Source organism: Melanerpes formicivorus, unplaced genomic scaffold, assembly GCF_026170545.1.
Source record: "Melanerpes formicivorus ecotype bairdi unplaced genomic scaffold, bMelFor1.0.p_v2 SCAF_14, whole genome shotgun sequence".
Taxonomy (NCBI): domain Eukaryota; kingdom Metazoa; phylum Chordata; class Aves; order Piciformes; family Picidae; genus Melanerpes; species Melanerpes formicivorus.
Genome location: NW_027142366.1, coordinates 1,912,990 through 1,932,992, shown reverse-complemented (window position 1 = coordinate 1,932,992; position 20,003 = coordinate 1,912,990). Strand labels below are relative to the sequence as shown.

Sequence of the window (20,003 nt, the reverse complement as noted above, 5' to 3'; positions counted from 1 at the left end):
CCCCTCCAAGCCACGCCTCCGGCGGTAACGTCACGCGTGGAAAGGGCGGTGCCGGGATTAGCGTCGGTACGCGACTGGGCGGGGCCGCACCAAGCCGGGCTCCTATTGGCTAGCGTTGGTGGAAGGGGGGGTGCGTAGCGCTCCGGCACGCGCGGGCCGCTGGCAGCGCCGGGGGTGAGTGCGGGCAGGGATAGGGGGGCCGGTCCCGGTCCCGGGGTGTCCAGTTCCGAGGTGTCCGGTCCGGTCCGGTCCTGCGCTCGGGCGGGTCGGGGCTCCGAGGCGGCCCCGGGCAGTACCCGCGGTTCCGGGCCACCTACCCTAGGCCGCCCTGGGGGCTCTGTCCCGCTCCCCTCCCGGGGAGCGCAGGCCGTGGGGCTGGTTACCCCCACACCGCACCCCAGAACCGCCACTTCCCCCTGGGATAGGCGAGGAGCGGGTGAGCCTTCTTTTCTCCTGGGTCACCCTTTGCCTGTGTGACCCTTGCTCCTCCGCTGCACCCAGGAGCCTTTGCCCCGGCGGTGGAGGGGAGCCGGGGGACGAGTTCCACAGAAGCTCCCGTTCCCCTCCAAACAAGAACCCCGTCCTACGGGCTCGGTGTCCCCTGGAGACACCCCATCCAGCGTGACACCTTTGCTGCTGCTCTCTCCCTGTCTCTGCAGGGGGACCATGGCCGAGTTCACACGTCAGCGGGGCAAGCGGCAGGATGACAGTGGGCTGGGCAGTGTCCTCGACCTGCTGTTGGCCAACGCCAGGCTGGTGCTGGGCGTCAGCGGCGCGGCTGTGCTGGCCATCGCCACGCTGGTCGTCAAGAGGGTAAGGGCTTGGAAGACGGGCTGGGCTGTCCTGTGGAGGACGTATGATTTGGTCCCTATCTGCAGCAGAGGAAGATAACGCTCCAACCCCAATGGCTGCTCCCTACTTGTGGAGCTCATTCCTTGAGTCTGGCAGCAATGGTGCTGGCACCATGAGCATAGAGCTGCCAGCCCCCAGCCTGTGGGGACACAAACATCCCTGTACCCTGGTTACCTAGAACAGTACAATCAGGCACTGGAGCAGGCCTGCCCAGTGATGTGGTGGAGACACCAAGCTTGGAGGCACTTAAAAAACTTGTAGACATGGCATTTGGGGACATGGTTTAGTGGTCATGGTGGTGCTGGGTGGATGGTTGGACTCAATGTTATCTTAGATGTCTTTTCCAGCCTTAATCATGTTAACATTCTTGTGTTTTGGATACAATATCCCACCCAGAAAGGCACCTTGGGCTCAATTCCCATGTGGACACTTGACTGCTTTCCACTTAAAATCTGCAGGGAGGGAATGTGCACCTTTGTGCCCTCCAGCACTGGGCTAGCAGCAGCCCTGCGTGGGGCTGTGTGTAGCAGAGGGGCTGCTGTCCCCAGGGATTCAGAGTGTGACTGGGGGGGAATGGCACAAAGGTAACTCCTCATCTGGGTGGGTTTTCCCTCCTTCCAGCTGATTGACCGAGCCACCAGCCCTCGAGACGATGGTGACCCCAAAGCGGAGCAGAAGACCCTGGAGGAGAGCTGGCAGGACTTGGCCTTGATCAAGGCAACACCAAAACCTCCCAAGAAGCAGAGAAGGGAAGACCTCAGTGCACCTCTGCTCTCTCCAGCTCGGCCACCAGTGCCAGGTGAGGCTCACAGTGTCTGTGCCAGCTCTCACCACGGTCAGGAGGATCACCTTGATGTGCTCCAGGCCGGCTGTGCCGCTGCTCCTGCCACTCTGGGAGCTCCAGGTTATTTTTAGCTCAGTATCCAGAAAGCTGACTCGGTTGTGCCCTCCCTCCTGGGAGGCTCAGGAGCTGCAGCCCCTTTTTAGGCAATGCCCACAGTAACAGCACCTCCAATAACGTCTGGGCTGCTGCAGCGTGGTGGAGGCTGCTGGGGCTTTGTTTTCTCTGGAGCAGTGTCTGCTCTGCCCATTTTCTGGGTCAGCCCTGCCTAGAGGTGGGCTTGGAGCTGCCACAGACAAAGGTTGTCTTGTCCCACTGCCTGCACAGATGGAGTTTTTCCAAGTGGGAAAGCAGCCCAGCTGAGAGCAGGGCAGGTCCTGAGATGCTGGACTGGGATTTGCAGGACTCGAGCGATCAGGCAGGCATCAGAGCAAGCTGGAGCGGGTAGGGACCCTGGCAGTGAGGCCCCTGCCTGGCTGCTGATGCTTGGCCTGGTAAGCCCAGCTCTAGCTGAGGGGTGAGCCAGGGTGCTGTGGGGTTTGAGGTTAGCCTGGGCTTTGCCTTGGCTGAGAAGTGCTGTGAAGGTCAGAGGACTTGGTGGTGGCCCTCTTGGCAAGGGCAGCCTTCTCTTCAGAGAGGTGGGCTGAGGGCTGGACACCCAGCTTGTGCCTCTGCCCAGGAGAAACTGCTGTTGCAGGTTCCAGACAGTCTGCTCAGGACTTCTCTCTCTACTCTGCCCCATCCCTTTCTCACAGAGCCCAAGGTCTGCACTGCCCCTCTGGAGACCCCTCAGGTGGAATCCAACCCTCCACGCTGCCTCACACTGCAGGAGAAGCTCCTCTCCCACTACAGCAGCTGGCTGGCTCTGTCCAAGGGGCAAGCATCCCTCACCCCCCAGCTGGCCAGGAGCATCTGCACCCAGCTGCAGAACTTCCTGCGGAGCAAGTGCCCAGAGCTGCCCTTTGGCAGCCTCTTCCTGAGCGGGCCCCTGCTCGATGGCCTCGGGGCTCTGTCTGCTGACCACATCCACTTCATGCTGCCGGTGGTCCTTGAGCCCACGCTCTGGAGCCTCATCCCGGGAGAGGACACCGTGGTGAGGAACCCTCGGTACTGGATGATCAAGAGAACCGACCTGGAGTATTTCCCTCGTGGGTCTAGCCCCTGGGACAGGTTCATGGTGGGCCAGTACCTCTCCTCCAATGCACTCAATGAGAGCCTCCACAAGATGCTGGTGGCCTCCATCAACTGGCCGGCCATCGGCAGCCTGCTGGGCAGCCTCATCCACCCCGTTGTGGCCTCCCGGGAGCTGAAGCTGGAAGTCAAACACGACCAGGCGGAGCTCAGCATCACTCTCTTCCCCACGGTGGAAATGGAGGGCAAGGTTCTGCTGTCTGCTCCTCCTGAAGGACTGGTGGAAAACCTCTGGCTGGAGAGCTTTGCCAGGGCAGAGGCCTGGAAGGTGAGGGAGCTGGATGCTGGGGACTCCGGGGCGCGGCAGCTCTGCCTCCGCCTCCTGGACGGCGTCTGCAGGACCCACCCCACCCTGCACAAGCTCAGCGGCAGCCCCTTGACCCACGCCGTGCTTCACCTCAGTGCCACCACCTCGGACTGGGCAGAGGAGAGCCTGGCTGACAGGTTCCAGCAGGTGCTGGAGGAGCTGGTGGGCTACCTGGAGAGAGGGGTCCTGCCCTCCTATTTCAACCCCAAAATCAACCTCCTCTGTGAGCTGCTGGAAGAGGAAATCGATGAGATGGGTTTCATGCTCTACAGAGCCCTATCTGAGCCAGAGCTCCTGCTGAAGGACAAGTGACCAGTGAGTGGGGAGCCCCTGGACACGGGGTGTTCCTCACCCCTCTGCTGCTCCTCCTCAGAGGGTTGTGATGCTTCTAGTTGGCTAGTCAGTGAGAGGCAAAGTTCTTGCACTTTATGAGATAAAACCCAAACATTTCCTGCCTGAATAAAATGTGCCTGCTCAGAGGTGGGTGCTGGCAGGAGGAGCCTTTGGCTGGGAGGCTCTGCCAAGCCCAGGGTGAGTGCAGCCCACATCTCAAGTACCTGCAGGTGAGTCTCATCCACTGGGAGCAGACTGGCAGCATGTTTGGTCTCTGCTTCCACGTGTCCCTTGCCTGTTGTCCCAGCTGCCAGGCTCCCCTCCTGCTCTGAGGCCAGCTGGAGGGGAGCAATTCCTTGCTGCTGCTGTGTCCTGCAGACCCCACAGGCACAGTGCCCTGAGCGCTGGGTCTGTCCTTTCGCCAGCACCCACCTTGGTCTTACTGTGCCCTGTCCCTCACCTGTCTGCAGGATGTTGCCAATCTGGTCTAAGGCTCCAGTAGATGCCCTGGGTGGTTGTCTGGGCTCTTGAAGGCACAGCCACAGCAAAGACGGCTGTGGGTTTATCCTTGGGGAACTTCCAGCTGCCAAAGAGGGTGAGCTCAGCCCTACCTCTTCATCCTACCGGTACTGGCACTGCTCTGAGGAAGGGCTGTGCTCCCAGCATGCTGCTGGGGCCTTGTGGCTCTTGTCCCACAGCAGTTTGGCTGCAAGGTGTCCCCAGAACCATCTGTGGTGGCAGATAAAGAGCTGCTGACTCCTGGGAGACTCCTGGGAGGCTCCTGGTGTTGGTCCCTTGGTGGAGGCTGCAGCAGGGCTGTGTCCCCTGCCTGCTGGGTAAAGCCTCTCCCCCTCTGTGGGTACTTGCTGCTCTGCAACCAACCCCAGCCTCCCTCCCAGCCTGTCCAGTGACCTTTTCACACATGTATTACTGCTGTCTTGGGGTCCTGTTCCCCCTAAGCCCTCTGGTGTAGGGCAGGGATGATGCTCAGAGGAGAGTCTTGCAAGAGCTGAGGGGTTTGTGCTTTTCATGGAGATTGGTTTTGTTTGGGTGTTGTTTTGTGGTTTTGTTGTGGTTTTGTTTCTTTTTTTTCCCCCTTTGAGTGGCTGCTTGAAGACTTTGGCCCTGGCTGTAGTCCCAGGGTGACAAAATGTATTCTCCTGTTTAATGGGAAGGGCTGGTTTTGCACACTGGTGTGGAGATGGGGAAAGAAAAAAGCCCTGTGGACTTCAAGGGGAGCAGCTGCTGGGGGTTAGATTTCTTTACAGCTCTCCTCTTGTTTAGCAGAGGAATAAAAACCTCCTGCTGCTTCTCCCAGTCTGACTTAGTTTGTTCCTCCAGGTGTTAGTGATGAGAATAAACCTTCCCTGTGTGCACTGGGGTTTGTGTCAGCTCCATTTTTGTCTCCTTGCCCCTTAGTAAGGGCTGAAGCCATCCTCCAGCTGTGTTGGCCTGAACCACTCAGGGCTGTCCAGTGGGTCCCCACCCTCTGAGGGGAGCTTGGTGGTGGTCAGACCTTGTCCTGCCAAGGCCTTTCTCTTCCAGTGGCTGCCTGCAGCACAGGAGCTGTCTGGACACTGAGCTTGTGCCATTCCCTCAGTGGCTCCAACTACTGAATGCTGACCAGGGTTAGGCCAGGGAAGTTGGTTGTGGCTGCTGCCATCAGCAGCACTTCAGCTGCTGCTTGGGTGTTACAGAAATGCCTTCTGCTGCTGGTGCCTTTCAGAGGCTGCTTCCCAGGCTCCTGTCAGATCAGTGGCTGCATTGCAAAGCTTTGTGGCCCTGTTATGTTAGCCACAGGTCTGTATTTTTAGGCAACAGCTGCTAATTGTGGGAGTGAGGGGTACAGGGAAATGAAACTTGAGTTCTCCTGACCTCATTCCGTGGATTTAGGCCCAGAAAGGAAGGCTGCAGCAGAGTTAGAGGCTCTCTGCTTTCTTGTGCAGACCTTAAAGTGAACCTGTGCTGCTGTGGTCTCCTCTGCTTCGAGCTAAACCAAGTGCTTCAGCCTCCTGGCTGCCCTCTGTCACCGCTGTGCTGACGCTGGGGAACTGGTCTGCATCCAGCAGGGTGCTGAGCACCATCAGAGGCCCTGGGGCAAAGCCACTGCTGTCCTCTGGCACAAGAAGACAGGGGAGCCTTGTGGATCTGCTTGCTTTGATGTAGAGAGAAAGCCCCAGCAGTGAGGGAGGAGGCAGCCTGGCTTCCCAGGGAGCTCAGTGTAAACTAAGTGCTGGGAAAACAGACCCTCCCTTCAGCTCAGTCAGCTGTCTGTCTGTCTGTCCTTCCCTGGGCAGCAAGGCTGCAGCAGGCCCAGCTGGTGAGCTGAAACCTCTTTCCCATCCCCTCTGCAGCTCACTGCTAAAGAACTGTGGGGAGTTTCTGCCAAGAAAGCTTCCAGTATTGTTCCAAGGAGTGGGAAGAGCAAGCTTTGGGTGGGTGCTCCTAGAGTAACAGCTGAGCTGGGTTAAGTCAGAAGCAGAAAGGAGGCAGAGTTAAGAAGTCACCCTCTCAAATGTAAAAATTAAATAATCTTTTAATGTGGAACTTAATTAGCTTGACAAAAAGAACTTCCCTTTGCCAGCAGCATCACAGAGGCTGAAGGTGTCAGGAAGAACTTGGCTAGGAATCCAGGAACTGTCTAAGGCTTTCTCCAAGCTCTGCAGCTGAGCTTGCTCTGGAGGCAAGCACCAGCTCTGGCTTCTCCACACCCAGCCCTCCTCTGCTGGCAGGGCAGCCAGGGTGAGGGGTGTGGGACTGTGACCAACAAAGCCAAAAGGGGAATGTTGAACTCAGGCTTCCACACTGTGGAAAGATAGGGACTGGGAAGGGCCAAGCAGCCCCAGCATCCTCACAGCTGTGATCCAGCTCTTCCTCATGGGGAAAGGCTGTGTACCACCACCAGAAGCTGCCAGTGGAGTAGATCCAGTGCTGTCTTCTCTGCATTCTCCAAATGCCTCTTGAAATGGTTAGGTTAACCCACTCTGCTGAGCAGAAGAGCAGCTGAGCACCAGGGCTGACAGCACCTTTCAAAGCTGCTTGAATCCTCATTGCCCAAGCACCTCATGCATGTGCCAGGATGCCTGCACCAGCCCTGCCAGGAAGCACTCAACAGCCTTGCTTGCAGCCTCCAGTTCCTTTCAGCAGTAGCTGTCCCTGTGGCAGCTCCCAACCCTGGCCCTTTCAGGCTCTTGAGAGGTCCTCCCAGGCTCAGTGGTTGTGAGGGCAGTTTTTCCTAGTGTGGCCAGGCTGGTGGCAGATGCCACAGGTCCGTGGTTTCTTGGCAGCACCTCCTGAGGGGAAGCTCTCTGGCCTCTTGGCTTTACTTCCCAACCCTCTTGAGTATCCACTGGTGCCAGAGTTCACAGAGACATCTCCAGAAGGCCCTAGAGAGAAACAAGTTGCATTTAAATACCTTTGAAGGTGGGAAACAGAAGCTCAAAATGGCAGATTGAGGATTTTCTATCCCAGCCCTCAGATTATTCCTGAGGCTGTGCTGACTTCAGCTTTGTCTCAGTGTTGCCCATGTGTCTGCCTTGTTGCAGGCTCTGGCCTACAGCTGAAGCAGAAACAAAACATGCCAGAGGAAAACTTGGGGTTTAAATTGTTTTAAAAACTTGATTCTAGCCCTTGAGGCCCAAATGTCTGAGGAGGAGGAGGAGGAGGTGGCAGCCAGTGTCGAAGACCACGTCTCCAACTCTGTACTGCATTGTCCCTCTGTGCCACTTTTCTTTTGCATCCTTCTTTTGTGATTATTTATGGGTATTTGTTTTCAGCATCATTCCAGAGCAGCCACACTCAGTCTCTCAGCTCTGATCAAAGCTTCAGACAGACTTGGCCTTTCACTGCATTCCTAAACTAGGGCAGAGGAGCAGCAGAGTTCTCCTGGTGCGACAGAAGGGGCTTTAGATCTCCAAAAGCGGTGCCACTGCCTCACAAAGCTGAGCACCAGCATCTGGGAGGATGGATTCCCAAACAAGCTGTTGGACAATGCTGGCCTTTATCCCAGGAGACATGGACAGCCACTCAAGCTTACTGCAGGCAGAAGCCAAGCATCCTGCTCAGGGCTCACGTGTGCTATGAGGAGGTCTCCTGCCAGCACTGGGGAAGGTAAGCCAGGCTGGGCTGTCACAAGTGACATTTGTGGTGCAATAATGCTGCTGACAGATGTTCTCATGTCTGTTAAACCTATCAGTTGCACCAGAGAAAGTTTAGGTTGGACATGAGGAAGAATTTCTTCCCCAGAAAGGCTGTCAAGGCCTGGAACAAGCTGCTCAGGGCAGTGGTGGAGTCCCCATTCCTGGAGGGATTGAAAAGATTTGCAGATGTGGTGCTGAGGGACACGGTCTGGTGGTGACCTGGCAGTGCTGGGTTAATGGTTAGACTCAGTGATCTCTTCCAACCCAAACAAGTCCATGGGTAAGAGCTGTCACACCATGGTGGCATTATGCCTGTGTAAGAGTCAAGCCCAGCCTCCAACCCTCGTGTCTCACCCCCAGGCCAGCCTCCAACCCTCGTATCTCACCCCCAGGCCAGCCTCCAACCCTCGTGTCTCACCCCCGGCCTAGCCAGCCTCCAACCATCCTGTCTCACCCCCGGCCCAGCCTCCAACCCTCGTGTCTCACCCCCGGCCCAGCCTCCAACCCTCGTGTCTCACCCCTGGCCCAGCCTCCAACCCTTGTGTCTCACCCCTGGCCCAGCCTCCAACCCTCGTGTCTCACCCCCGGCCCAGCCTCCAACCCTCGTGTCTCACCCCCGGGCCAGCCTTACCTGGTGCCACATTTTCATCTGCCCACTGGAAGAAGCCACACTGCTGCTCTCGGGGCTTGGGGCAGGTGTGGAACTGCCTCCCCTTGTTGGGCCCCTCCTTCTGCACGGTGCGTGTGACTGCCGGCTGCTCACAGTTGCAGACTGTGCCGCCTCCCACATCAGAGCTGCTGCTTCCAAAGGGCTCTGGGCCTCTCCCTCCTCCCCGGCGCTGCAGTCCTGCTGGGCCCCTTCCTGCCGAGGGCTGGGGCTGCGCAGAGCCCCGCAGAGCTGCCCCGCTTCTGTCCTCTGCCTGCTGATCAGCCCAGAGGAAGAAGTTGCAGGCGCTGGCACTGCACTTGTAGAACTGCCTGCCCTGGTTGGGGCCTTCTTTGCGCACCGTCAGGAGCAGGGCTTCGCTCCCGCAGTTGCACATCACTGCGTCGCTCCCGGCGGCAGCCGCCCTGGCTGGCCTCGTGGAGCTGGTGGGGAGCGGGCGTCCTGCTGCCTGGTTTGTGGCCCCCCTCACAGGCCTGTTTTCCCCACTAGCTCTGTTAAGGGAGCTGTTGGCCTGCGGGTGGTGAGCTGGCTGGCTGGCTGGCGCTGCCGGCAGGGAGGGCCTGTGGGAGTACTTCAGGTCCAGGAGCTCCTTCAGCATCTCATCGCAGCCTCCGACGCAGCCAACCAACTCCAGGGGCACCATGGGGGGAACGCTGCCTCTCTTGAATTTCAACTTCAGCCTAAAGGCAAAGGAAGAGTGAAAGTCTCCCAGCCCATGGTTGTGTGGCAGTACAGTCTAGCAGCCTTTCCTGGAGAGAACAAATCCCCTGACTGTGTGTCAACTGGCTCTTGCCCCCGGTGAAGAACCCAGACGTGGGCCAACAATGTAACCCCCAGCAGCAGATCTTGTTTTGGACTTGGAAATTCTGCTGTGCTTACTCTGGTTTTCCCAGCCCCTCTTCTTTCTGTCCTCCAGCACTGCTCCAGCCTTCCAAGACTGGAATGGAAGATGGTTGCTCAGCCTTCTCAAGGAAGTCTCTGGCCCTGATGGCTACCAGGCAGCATCTGAGGCATTGTCTCCCCGGGGTCTGACCTACCTGTGAACTGGATGTGGTTTGCACACATCACAGATGCTCTCATCCCTGGCCACATCCAGCACGAAATCAGGAAACCAGACTGCAGACTTGCAAGCTGGATAGCCTGTGCAGCTGAGATAGAACCTGCCAAGGGACAGAGCACCAGGTGAGGAAGAGGCTAACAGTCAGTGACCTGGGCTCCTGTTTTCTCAGCCACCAGAAATTGCCAAGACAATACACTGTAAGGGTAAGTATGTACTTGGAGAGAGGTTCAGCTGAGCCACAGAATCCCAGCATGGTAAGGATTGGAAGTTGCCTCTGGAGATCATCCAGTCCAACCCTTCTGCTAAAGGAAGGTCACCCACAGCAGGCTGCCCAGGATCACAATGTCCAGGGGAGTTTGGAATCGCTTGAGAAGCAGAAACCACAACCTCTCTGGGCAGCACCAGGCCTCCAGCACCCTCACAGCAAGGAATTTTCTCCTCCTGTTCTGATGGAATCTCCTGGCAGTTTGTGTCCACTGCCCCTTGTCCTGTTGCTGGGCACCACTGAGAAGAGGCTGGCACCACCCTCTTGTCCCCAGTGCTGAGCACTGAGGAGGTGCCCTCCCAGGCTGCTCTCCTCTAGGCTAAACAGCCCCAGGTCTCTCTGCCTTCCCTCCTCCAGTAGTTCCCTGTCTGTCTTGAACTGGGGAGCCCAGAACTGTACCCAGTACTCCAGATGTGGCCTCTCTAGGGCAGAGTTGAGAGGGAGGAGACCTTCCCTTGACCTGCTGCTCACATTCTTAATGCCCCCCAAGATACCGTTGGCCTTCTTAGCCAGAAGAGCGAGCCCACACAGCTTGTGTAGCTGGTGGAGTTTAGCTGCAGCCCAAGTTTCCATGCTTGCTGCAGAGAGGAGGTAAAGCAGCAATGCCTAGAAGAACACAAACCAGCACAGAAGGCTAATTGCTGCATCAGAGGAGAGCACCCACCCGCCGCTCTTCTTGCTCTTCAGCACCATGTCGCTGTTGCACTGGGGGCACTTCCGAACAGCAGCAGGGGTTGCTGGGTAGACCTCCTCTTGCTCTACAATTTCTGCAGCTTCTCCAAAATACTGAGCCAGGGCCTGGTCCAGCCTATAGAGAAACAAACAGAGCATCCTGTGTGTCTCCTCTGCAGTGAACTGGCAGCTTCTGCTCTCCACGCAGCCCTTCCGAGCTTCTCCACGAACATGTTGATTCAGCACCACGCCTCTGGAACAGGCTAGGTGTGGGTACCACATGAAAGAGGTCAGTGCCTGTTGCCACCCCCTTCAGCCAGCTCTGAATTCAGTGTTAAGGGTTTAAAGCAGGATGATCAGTTAATTGGCACCAATTGATGACAGCGTGCCAGTCTGTGAGTCATCCCTGCCCATGCAAATGCCCACACGCTGGGCAGAGCTCCAAGGAAACAGTGTGGTAGGATCCCACTCCAGGCTGAGCCCCAGAGAAGAAGCCAGCACATCTCAGAAGAGTAAAGCAAACAGAAGAAGGCAAAGACTCACTTGTTAGCTCTGGCCACAGCTTCGATGAAGACTTGCTTGTACTTTTGAACCTGCTGCTGCAACACTACAGATTTGTCCTTCTTCCCCTCACAGATCAGCTTCAGATCAGCCTCCAGCTCAGCTCGAAGGTCAGGCTTGGACATCTCATAGCCCATGGAATCATAACCTGAGGGACACACTGCACAGTCAGCAAAAGGAAAGAGAAGGTGAGGAACCTACCCCCCGAGGGGCACTGCCCTTACCTTCCACCAGCCCCATGCCCAGGTGGCCGGGCAGGAAGCGCTGATCCGCCGTGAGGCCGACGTACATCCGCGTCTTGATGGTCTCGATGTGCTCGGCGTGAGTGGCGTCCGTCCCTGAAAGCACACAGCTCGTCTGGGGAGGCCAAAGGTGACCTACCCTGTGTCCAGTGCAGAGTGCAAAGAGCTAAAGGGACAAGGAGACAACTTGGGAGCAGCACTGCCCTCATGTCCCACTGGTACTGAGGCAACCAGTGTGCCAGCAGGCACACCCTGGACTCTATACTGCTCATCTCCCTAGGGCCAGAGGCACTCTGCAGGCTCCTTAGGACCCTTGGACTTTGCCCACAGCAGATCTAATCTCTTTGTCCTGTGATTTTTCACCTGAAGTGACATTTAGGGAAGTCCCTGCTCTGAGGGAGGGACAGAACTAACTGGTGTTAGCAAGCTGAGAAGCAGCTTCTGACCAAAGCTCTGCCAGGAGCAAAAGGCCATGCTGCCAATACTGACCAATGCCGTGTTTCTCCATGAGAGCGATGAGATCCGCTTCTGTGAGGAGCAAGGGGGGGCTGGTTTCCCCATCCACCATCTCCACTGTAGTGGGCTGAAAGCGAGCCCCTTTCTGATACACTGGGATAACCTGAAGGGAAGGAGAAGCTCTTTGAAACTCCATTCACTGAAGACAAAGTGCCAGGCTAACAGCAGGCCAGTGCAGCAAGAGAAGAGCAGCCTGTTCTGGAGGAGATGCCAGCCTCAGGGTCCTTGGGATTAGCCAGCAACGAGCCAGCAGAACAGCAGCTGCAGTCCAACCCCACAGCCCTTATGGTCTCTGCTGGGGTGTTAAGAGGGGAAGAATCTATCCCAAGCTGGCACAGTAAAGCTGCTCAGGTTTTCAGCAGAGGTGGCTCTGAGAGAACCAGCCCAGGGGGTCAGAAACTGTCACAGGACGTTGTGTAGAGGGCTCTGAAGTTGGCAGTGGAGAATGATTTTAAACTCCAGGTACTTCAGCCACTCCCATCCAGGTTGTTCCAGGGTCTTACCTTGTCACTCCACTTCTCATAGGGATAGACCTCCAGGTAATTTCGGGCCAGGATCATTAGTCCTTGGGCGATGAATCGTTCGTTGGCAATGTCGACCTCCACAGTTGTCTCCTGCCCCTTGGCATCTTCAGAGCAGCAAGCCAGAAAGTGGCGCACGATGAATTCATACAGCCTCTGCTCGTTGCCCTGAAACCAGAGGAAGAGGCTCAGTGTCCTCCTGTGTCTGAGAGAGGTCTCAAAGGGTAGGGAGCTCTCAGGTGAGGATACTCTGCCCATGACCATTTTTACACTTAGATCTTTAATTATCGAGCCATACAACCCCCCCCCGCCCCTGTGACACACACCTGCAGGTTAGCAGTGTACTTTATGGGGTGGATGGGAGGGTGAGCCTGATCTGACTTGGCTCCACTGCGAGGAGTTGGCCCACCCTGATCCAGAATCCTCTGTGCAAAAGCCCCCCAGTTGGGGTCCTGTGTCTGCTGTTGTACTAAGGCAGAGAGGTTCAGCTCCTTGGGGAAAATGTTGGTCTCAGTTCGAGGGTAGCTAATGAACCTGAAGAAGAAAGAGCACTGTAAGAGGTGCTCCAGGATGCTTCACATTTTGGGCTACAACCCATTTACTTCTGAAAGAATTAAGTTTACCAAGCACAGGTCTTAGAAACATAAAATAGCTTAGGTTGGAAGAGACCTTTAAGAACGTGGAGTCCAACCCTAAACACAGCACTGGCAGGGAGCCACTGAACCATGTCCCTCAGCACCACATCTACCCAATCCCCTCCAGGGATGGGACTCCAGCACTGCCCTAGGCAGCCTGTTCCAGGGCTTGACAACTCTTTTGGGGAAGAAATTGTTCCTCATGTTGGACAAGAGAGACCAACCCCCACCTGGCTCCAACCTTCTTTCAGGGAGTTGTTGAGAATGAGAAGGTCTCCCCTGAGCCTCCTTCTCTCCAGGCTGACCACCCCCAGCTCCCTCAGCCACTCCTCAATAACCTGTGCTCCAGCCCTGCTTTCTTACCCCTGGGTATAAAGTTTTTCTGCTATTCTCATGGTTTCCTTGGCGTTTATTTTCAGTTTGCGGGAAGCCAACTTCTCAAGTTCCTGCGTTGGGAGGGGCCAGAAAGAAGAAAGTGTTTGTGCATAATGCAGAGTGGGGAGTGGAGTTCAAAGCTGCTTTCAGAGAAGGCCTTTCAGCACAGTTCAAACATACCACAGTGTCCAGGGGCAGAGGTCTCCACTTGCTCTTTGGCTTGCTGGCAACCTCAACAACAGTTGCTACTGGATCCTAGGCAGAGAGTAAGCAAAATGCAAAGGTCTCCTCTAAGAGTTTACACAAACTGTTGTTCAATGTCTTGAGCGAGAGGGGAGCAGGAAATGTTTGCCTACTCCTGGGTGACACAACTCTTTCCAAGCTCTCCTACCTCCATACACATCTGGTAAAGGACCAGGCAGGCTGTGTGGTTGAAGAGTCGGTTCCTCTTCCAGTTGAAGACCACGCTGCCATCTTCCTGATCATGAGTCACTGTTGAAGAACAGATCTCAGTGATGCAGGAGTGAGACATGGGGAAACACAGCAGAGACATTGGGAAACCTTTCGGTTCTGCTTAGTGCTCACAAAGGCAAAGGAAGAGGAAACCACCTCCACAGCATCATTTGGTTGTTGCCCTGATGTCTTTACTTTCTCTACACATCAAGCCCCTTAAGACAGAGCCCAGGACTTGTTCTCCATAAGCATACCTTTAATTTTATAGAAGGCTTCAGGAACGAAGGCCTGGATGGCTTTGAAGCGTTCGACCACAAAGCCCAGGGTTGGGAACTGGCAGCTGCCGTAGCTGATCAGCTGATCTGCTAAAATAGCAGGGAAGATCTTCCGGAGCCTCAGAGTCTGGAATCTGGTGAAGGCTGCGCCTGGGCAAGTGAAATGGACACTAGATCTGAATACAACAGCACTGGAGGAGAATCACAACACTTCAGATGGCTCTTTCCAATACTCCTGAGTATTAATTTCCACAGAATCAACCAGGTTGGAAAAGACCTCAGAGATCATGGAGTCCAACCTACCACCCAACACCATCCAATCAGCTAGCCCATGGCACTATTTTGCTCCAATAGTTGGTTACAGAAGCTTGTCAGTGCTGCAGGAGCTATCAACCTAACATCTACATCAAACAGCACGCTTGAGAAAAGCATGAGATGGGATTTAGTTGGATGTGATCTAAACCAAAACCAGATGTATGACCATATAGAGGGCACTTCTGTCTTGTGTTTGGGGTAATGATGATTTCTGAATGCCCCTTGCTGGGCTTTAACAATGTGCATTCAGTGTGGTTAGAGGAGAAGCAAGGAGAGGCTCATGGATGGCTACCTCGTTCGTCCAGCAGCCTAAGGCAGTTCAAGTACTTCCAGACCATAAGCTACACATTGAGAGCAAAACTGATCCCTGCCTGCCTACCACGCTCTTCCTCACTCCCTCCCTCTCAGCAGAGGTGGGTGCAGCAGCCCAGGCCTGGCAGCCTGCCCTCAGCTCTGTGCACCTCACGCACCTATCCTGAGGTCCAGCTCCTGCCTGACGTCGACGGCGTCGCTGGTTCTTTGGTCAGGGTGGGTGAGGTTCTCGCAGGCTGTCCTGACCGCCTGCAGCGTGATCTCGGAGAAGCGGGCTCGGAACACCTGCAGGCTCGGCTTCACTAGCAGCCAGCAGCACAGAGGAAACCAAAGAGAGGCTCAAACACCACAGCAAAGGAGCAGCTAACAGCTGTCTTCTGAAGAGGGTGCTGCCGACTGTATCTAGAGCTGCCCAACAGCTGGATGTATTCATGGCCTAACAGAGCCACAGCACAGGAGAGACAGGGACCTGGGACACAGGAGCAGGGACACAGGAGGCTGCAGCAAGGATGGGAGGGCTGGAAGCCCTCTCCTGTGAGGCCAGGCTGAGGGAGCTGGGGTTGTTCAGCCTGGAGAAGAGAAGGCTCCAGGGAGACCTTCTTATGGCCTCAGTACTTAATGAGGCTGGAGAGACGGGGAGAGACTTTTGAGCAGGGCCTGTTGTGACAGGACATGGGGTGATGGTTTGAAACTAAATGAGGGAGATTCAGACTACAGAGCAGGAAGACATTTTTTACAGAGGGTGGCTGGACACAGTCCCAGGTTGCCCAGAGAGGTGGGAGATGCCCCATCCCTGGTCAGGTTGTTCGGGGCTCTGAGCAACCTGCTCTAGTTGCAGATGTCCCTGCTGACCTTTAAAGATCCCTTCTAACCTAAGCCAGTCTGTGACTATGATCTATCAGACCTACAGTCAAGATGTTTAAGCTGGACACAGTAAGACTGAGACTATGCCTGCCATGAGACCTCCAAGCAGCAAGAGCAGTGAAGCCAGCACTGTGAGGCACTCAGAGCGATGCTGCACGCACCAGCTCTGCAGACGTGGATGATCTCAAAGCCAATGTTCTCTCCCTCTCGGTCACAGTCCGTCCAGATCACCAGAGCCTGACACTGCTGCACTTCTCGTTCAAGGGTTCTCTGAGGGGAGAAAGCAGCACAGAGCGAGTGAGTGAGACACCACAGGCCACTGGGTTTGTCATTTAACTGGGGGATGACTCACGAACTGAACATGAAATGCAAGGAGTATCCACAGAGATAGATTGTTGCAATAGCAGTTTGCAATTGTCTCTCATGAGATTAGGCAGCTTTCCACAGGACTGAGTCATTTATTTACCCCAAACTCTGTTAAAAAGCATGGCCTGGATGGGATTGCACCAGCCTGAAAATGTTCTTTTGTGTACAGCTTAAGACACAACTTCCAGTACCACCGAGTTGCCAAAAAAGAGAATCTCTGCTCTTAGCAACAAAGTTGTTCCTTTGCTGCACGAATGCTACACAAGCAGGAAACTTTTCATGTCCTAAGTGACCAGCATCTACAGGCCTTGGAAATGCAGGAGGAATTTGATCAGGCCCAGAACTTAGCAGCTCAGGACAAAGGTATGGTCCTCCTTCTGTCTAAGACAGTATTTGTGGAGCTAACCTCTGAACTCAGAGCTTCAGGGAGGTTCTTATAAACAACTTACCTTGATGTCCACATAGTTTTCAGGGCAGTACTTCTCAATTTCAGCATCAAAAAGAGCCAGAGGGTTGCAGCTGTGCCTGGTGACCCAAGGATAAACAGCTTAAGAAAGACTAAGACTAAAAGGTATTGTGAGAGACTAAATGCTGCTGTACTGCTGTGCTCTTCAACTACTCGAAGTAGGAATAAATTCTGTTATGGGCCAAAGTCCAAATCATTTGGAGTTTGCAAGGAATTTACACTTAAAAGCAACAGAACCAAAAAGCAAGCAGAGAAAAGAGCAAACCTGGAAGGCAGCCCTAAAATAAGCAACTTCTCTTGTTTCAAGCCCAGAGAACAAAGGGGAGGGAAGCTGGAGAAAGCACCTCACTCCCCAGGACAAAGAACACCACAACATCCATCCAGTGTTGGAACCAGTTTAATTCTTTGGGTCTGCCTTACTGTATTCTAAGCAGTGCTATGACTTTGGGGCACTTAAGCACTCTGAAGACTAATCTGAAACAATACTTTTAGCTATTTTATACAAAATCTGATTCTCATCACCCTGCCCTGGTGAGGCCTCATCTGGAATATTGTGTCCAGCTCTGGGCCCCTCAGCTTAAGGACAGGATGGTACTAGAGAGAATCCAGGGCAGAGCCACAGAGATGATTAAAGGAGTGGAACATCTTCCTTATGAGGAGAGACTGAGGGAGCTGAGGGCTATTTAGCTTGGAGAGGAGGAGCCTGAGGGTGACCTCATTCATGTTTACAAAGATGTAAAGGGTGAGTGCCAAGAGGATGGAGCCAATGACAGGATGAGTGGCAGTGGTGGAAGTTGAGGCATAGGAAGTTCCATGGAAACATAAGGAAGAATTTTTCCCCTGTGAGGGCAACAGAGCCCTGGAACAGGCTGCCCAGGGGGGTTGTGGAGTCTCTCTCTGGAGATGAATTCAAGACCTGTCTGGATGCATTCCTGTCTGATCTGCTCTAGGTGATCCTGCTCTGGCAGTAGGGTTGGACTGGATGAGCTTTAGAGGTCCCTCCCAGCCCCTAACATTCTGTGCTCTTCAGGGGGTGTCAGTCTCTCCCTGCTCCCCAGTCTTTGACCTTGCCACCCCCTGCTCAGCAGCTGACAGCAGAACACAACACCCCCAAATACTGACCATTTGCGAAAGGGCATCTTGAAATCATGAGCCAGTAAGTGTCCTGACACAGATGTCATCACCATTGTAACGTTCTGCAAGAGACACAGCAAGGTAATTAGCAGCCTGTAAACCACCCACAGCCCCAAGAGCGTGATGCAGCTCTCACTTTGCACAACCAGCGACACCTCCCTGCTGCTGAGAGATCCTAACAGCAGCAGAGATCTTCTCTCTGCTGCCAGCTAAAGAGATTTGGGGGGGGAGAGGAAACTTCCAATTCTGAACAGCATCTTTTTGACTGATGCAAACCCAGCAAGCTGACTTACAAGCAAGAAAACAGGTCAGTGGTTGAGGCAAGAAAAGAACATCTGACTTCTCCTCATCTTTGGACCAAGTGCCCCTGTCACTGGATGTGTGTTTTGTAACTTCTGCCAAATGATTCTGAATAATTAAACCTTTTTTTTTTTGGACTTCTCTAATCCAAAAGCAGAATGAAAGAGAACTCTACCTGGCCAAACATCTGGTAGTCATATTCATAGATCTTGTTGAACTTGGAAAAGCCTTCTCGCTGGAAGGAAAAGGAAAGTCCATGAGTGAATGGCTCCCAACAGAGAACAAATGTTTGGCTTCACTTTACAGACAGAGCACAGGGGAGCATGGGGTCAAAACCAGATACTGTACTCATGGAAACTGCAGCAGGGTGATGGGAATTGACTGTGTTGTTCCATGGAGGCATCGAAATGTTGCTGTCCAAGGTGAGAGGGCTTTAAGCCTGGTGCTCTCCAGCCTAAGAGTGTTTTAAACCAGGCCTACAGGGGCTGCCAAGGTTATCTCCCCACAGACAGTGATGACAAATGGTGGGAGATAGATTTGTTGAGTGGGGTTGGTCAGTTCTGTTCCTGACCAATTGTCCTGCTCCACATGACACTCAGTGTGCCAGCCCTGGGTCCCCAAGACCACCCTCCACCTAACTGAGATTTGTGGAAGTTCCTAGGCTGGGTATTGGATGGCATTTTCCTTGACTGTCAGTGCTCAGGCTCTTAATAACACCCTTCACTCCCATGGCCTTCTGCTCTAGAGGCATCTTCTCTCTCCTTAGCTTGGACATACAAAGTGTTGATGCAGTCACAAACCAAAGCAGCAGAGAGGAGACATTTGCACCCCCTTCTCCAAATCACAGACCCTCTTTGCTTTATTAGGTGAACACTGACAAACTCCTGAACTTGTTGACGCTGCAGGAGAGGTGCTTTCTGACAGGGAATGTGCAACTACAGATGGTTTCAGTCCCTGAAGCCTTTTGCATATGCTGTGAAGCAAGGAAGGACAGAGGCAGCACTCCCTGTGGAGCTCAGTACCCAGGGATGACAGCTCAGGCAGAGTGGGTGCAGCTGGCAGGCTGGATCCCAACAGCCTCAAGGAAAAGGCATCCAGCTCCCAAGTATGTTTGAGCAAGTAGTGTTTGTCCACAAAACAAAGCTGTTCTTGTCCCCTCATGTGATCAGAAACGGTCAGAGGCAAAAACAGTGCAAGATTTGCACCTGTTAATATGAACTGCCCCTGCCATGCTCTGCTGCTCGTGCAGAGGCTGCCACACCAGCCACAGGCTCCACTCAAGGGCAGACCTGTGCTGTGCGCTGACCCTGGGGAGGTGACCCGCTGCAGACACCTGCACCACTAAGAGGCAGTGGTAAGGAGGTGTGGTATATCCCTACCCGCCGCATCCTGCTGTTGGAGAGCAGCTCTGCAATCCCTCGGGCAGCATCGTTCTTCTCAGCCACGCACAGGACCTTGCGGATCCTCTGCCACGCCACGTCCTCTGCAGCCCGGGAGAGGCAGCGCCAGGGCTGCGGCAGCATCCTGAGCCCGCAGCTGGCCACGAGCCTCGCTCGAATGTTCATTACAAGAGCCGGCGACAGCTCCCGAGGGGCCAAGGCATGCTGCTGTGTCCTCGCCCTGGGTCCGGGTCCTGCCAAGGGTGGAGAGCGGCGGCTGAATATCCCCTGCACGGCCAACTTTCAACGGGAAGCCCCGGGAGAACCGAGAGCATCCTCTTCCCGGTCATCTGCTACCCCCTCACAGCTGCATGCAGATGGCGAAGTTTTCTACACACCCCCCCAGGCACAGCTACCCACCGGGTCCTGCCCGCTCCCCTGCCCCCTCTGCCCTGCCAAGGCCTTCCCTCAGGCGCTGCCCGCGCAGCCCTCGGGCCCTCCCTCACCCGGGGCAGCTCCTCTCCCCGCCCGGCCAGGCTCTCCTCAGGAAGGGCAGCCCCTCCCCGCCCCGATTTCCCCGCGGCCGGGCTCCCCTCACCTGGGGCAGCCCCCTCTCCTTCCCGGTCTGTCGCCGGCGGGGCGCTCCTCAGGGCACGGCGCTGCCTCCCGCGCCGCGCTTTGCCTCGCCGTTACGTCCTGCCGTAAAGCGCCACTGTGGCGGGAAAGAGAACTACAGCTCCCAGGGTGCCCCGCGGCGCCCCTCGGTCGTGCGCCCCTGCCCCGCTTCGGTGTCCTATTTCCTCCGGAGCCCGGGCCCGTAGGGGGTTAAATAACGCCGAGGAAGGGCAAAGGTTAACGAAGCAGCAGGAGGCGTGAGGAGCGGGGGGGAGGCCGCGGCTGCGCTTCCGGACCGGGGTGAGAGGTCGTGGCGTCATGTGACTCCAAGATGGCTGCTGGGCTGC

General features: G+C 55.2%; 2 protein-coding genes across 4 annotated transcripts; one reads left to right on the top strand and one right to left on the bottom strand.

The window, feature by feature from the left end:
* Positions 1 to 126: 126 nt before the first annotated feature.
* Positions 127 to 4,905, top strand: MIEF2 (mitochondrial elongation factor 2). Of its 2 annotated transcripts, none has more exons than XM_068146550.1 (4): positions 127 to 174; positions 660 to 813; positions 1,474 to 1,651; positions 2,449 to 4,905. In XM_068146550.1, the coding sequence occupies exons 2-4, from the start codon at positions 667 to 669 to the stop codon at positions 3,501 to 3,503; spliced, it is 1,380 nt and encodes a 459-aa protein (XP_068002651.1). In that variant the 5' UTR covers positions 127 to 174; positions 660 to 666; the 3' UTR covers positions 3,504 to 4,905. The 2 variants fall into 2 exon arrangements, with proteins under 2 accessions (XP_068002651.1, XP_068002652.1); XM_068146551.1 differs by lacking the exon at positions 127 to 174 and adding an exon at positions 353 to 436.
* A 1,137-nt stretch (positions 4,906 to 6,042) lies between these two features.
* TOP3A (DNA topoisomerase III alpha) lies at positions 6,043 to 19,786 on the bottom strand. 2 transcript variants are annotated; one of them, XM_068146548.1, is made up of 20 exons: positions 19,640 to 19,786; positions 19,042 to 19,295; positions 17,838 to 17,897; positions 17,351 to 17,424; positions 16,212 to 16,287; positions 15,558 to 15,666; positions 14,691 to 14,834; positions 13,885 to 14,055; positions 13,569 to 13,669; positions 13,358 to 13,432; positions 13,166 to 13,248; positions 12,494 to 12,701; positions 12,150 to 12,335; positions 11,620 to 11,749; positions 11,113 to 11,226; positions 10,871 to 11,036; positions 10,320 to 10,463; positions 9,368 to 9,490; positions 8,295 to 9,010; positions 6,043 to 6,910 (listed from the first exon to the last, which is right to left on the bottom strand). In XM_068146548.1, exons 2-20 carry the CDS (start codon positions 19,225 to 19,227, stop codon positions 6,735 to 6,737), a joined length of 3,042 nt encoding a protein of 1,013 aa, XP_068002649.1. In that variant the 5' UTR covers positions 19,228 to 19,295; positions 19,640 to 19,786; the 3' UTR covers positions 6,043 to 6,734. The 2 variants fall into 2 exon arrangements, with proteins under 2 accessions (XP_068002649.1, XP_068002650.1); XM_068146549.1 differs by lacking the exon at positions 14,691 to 14,834.
* Between the last annotated feature and the right edge of the window lie 217 nt (positions 19,787 to 20,003).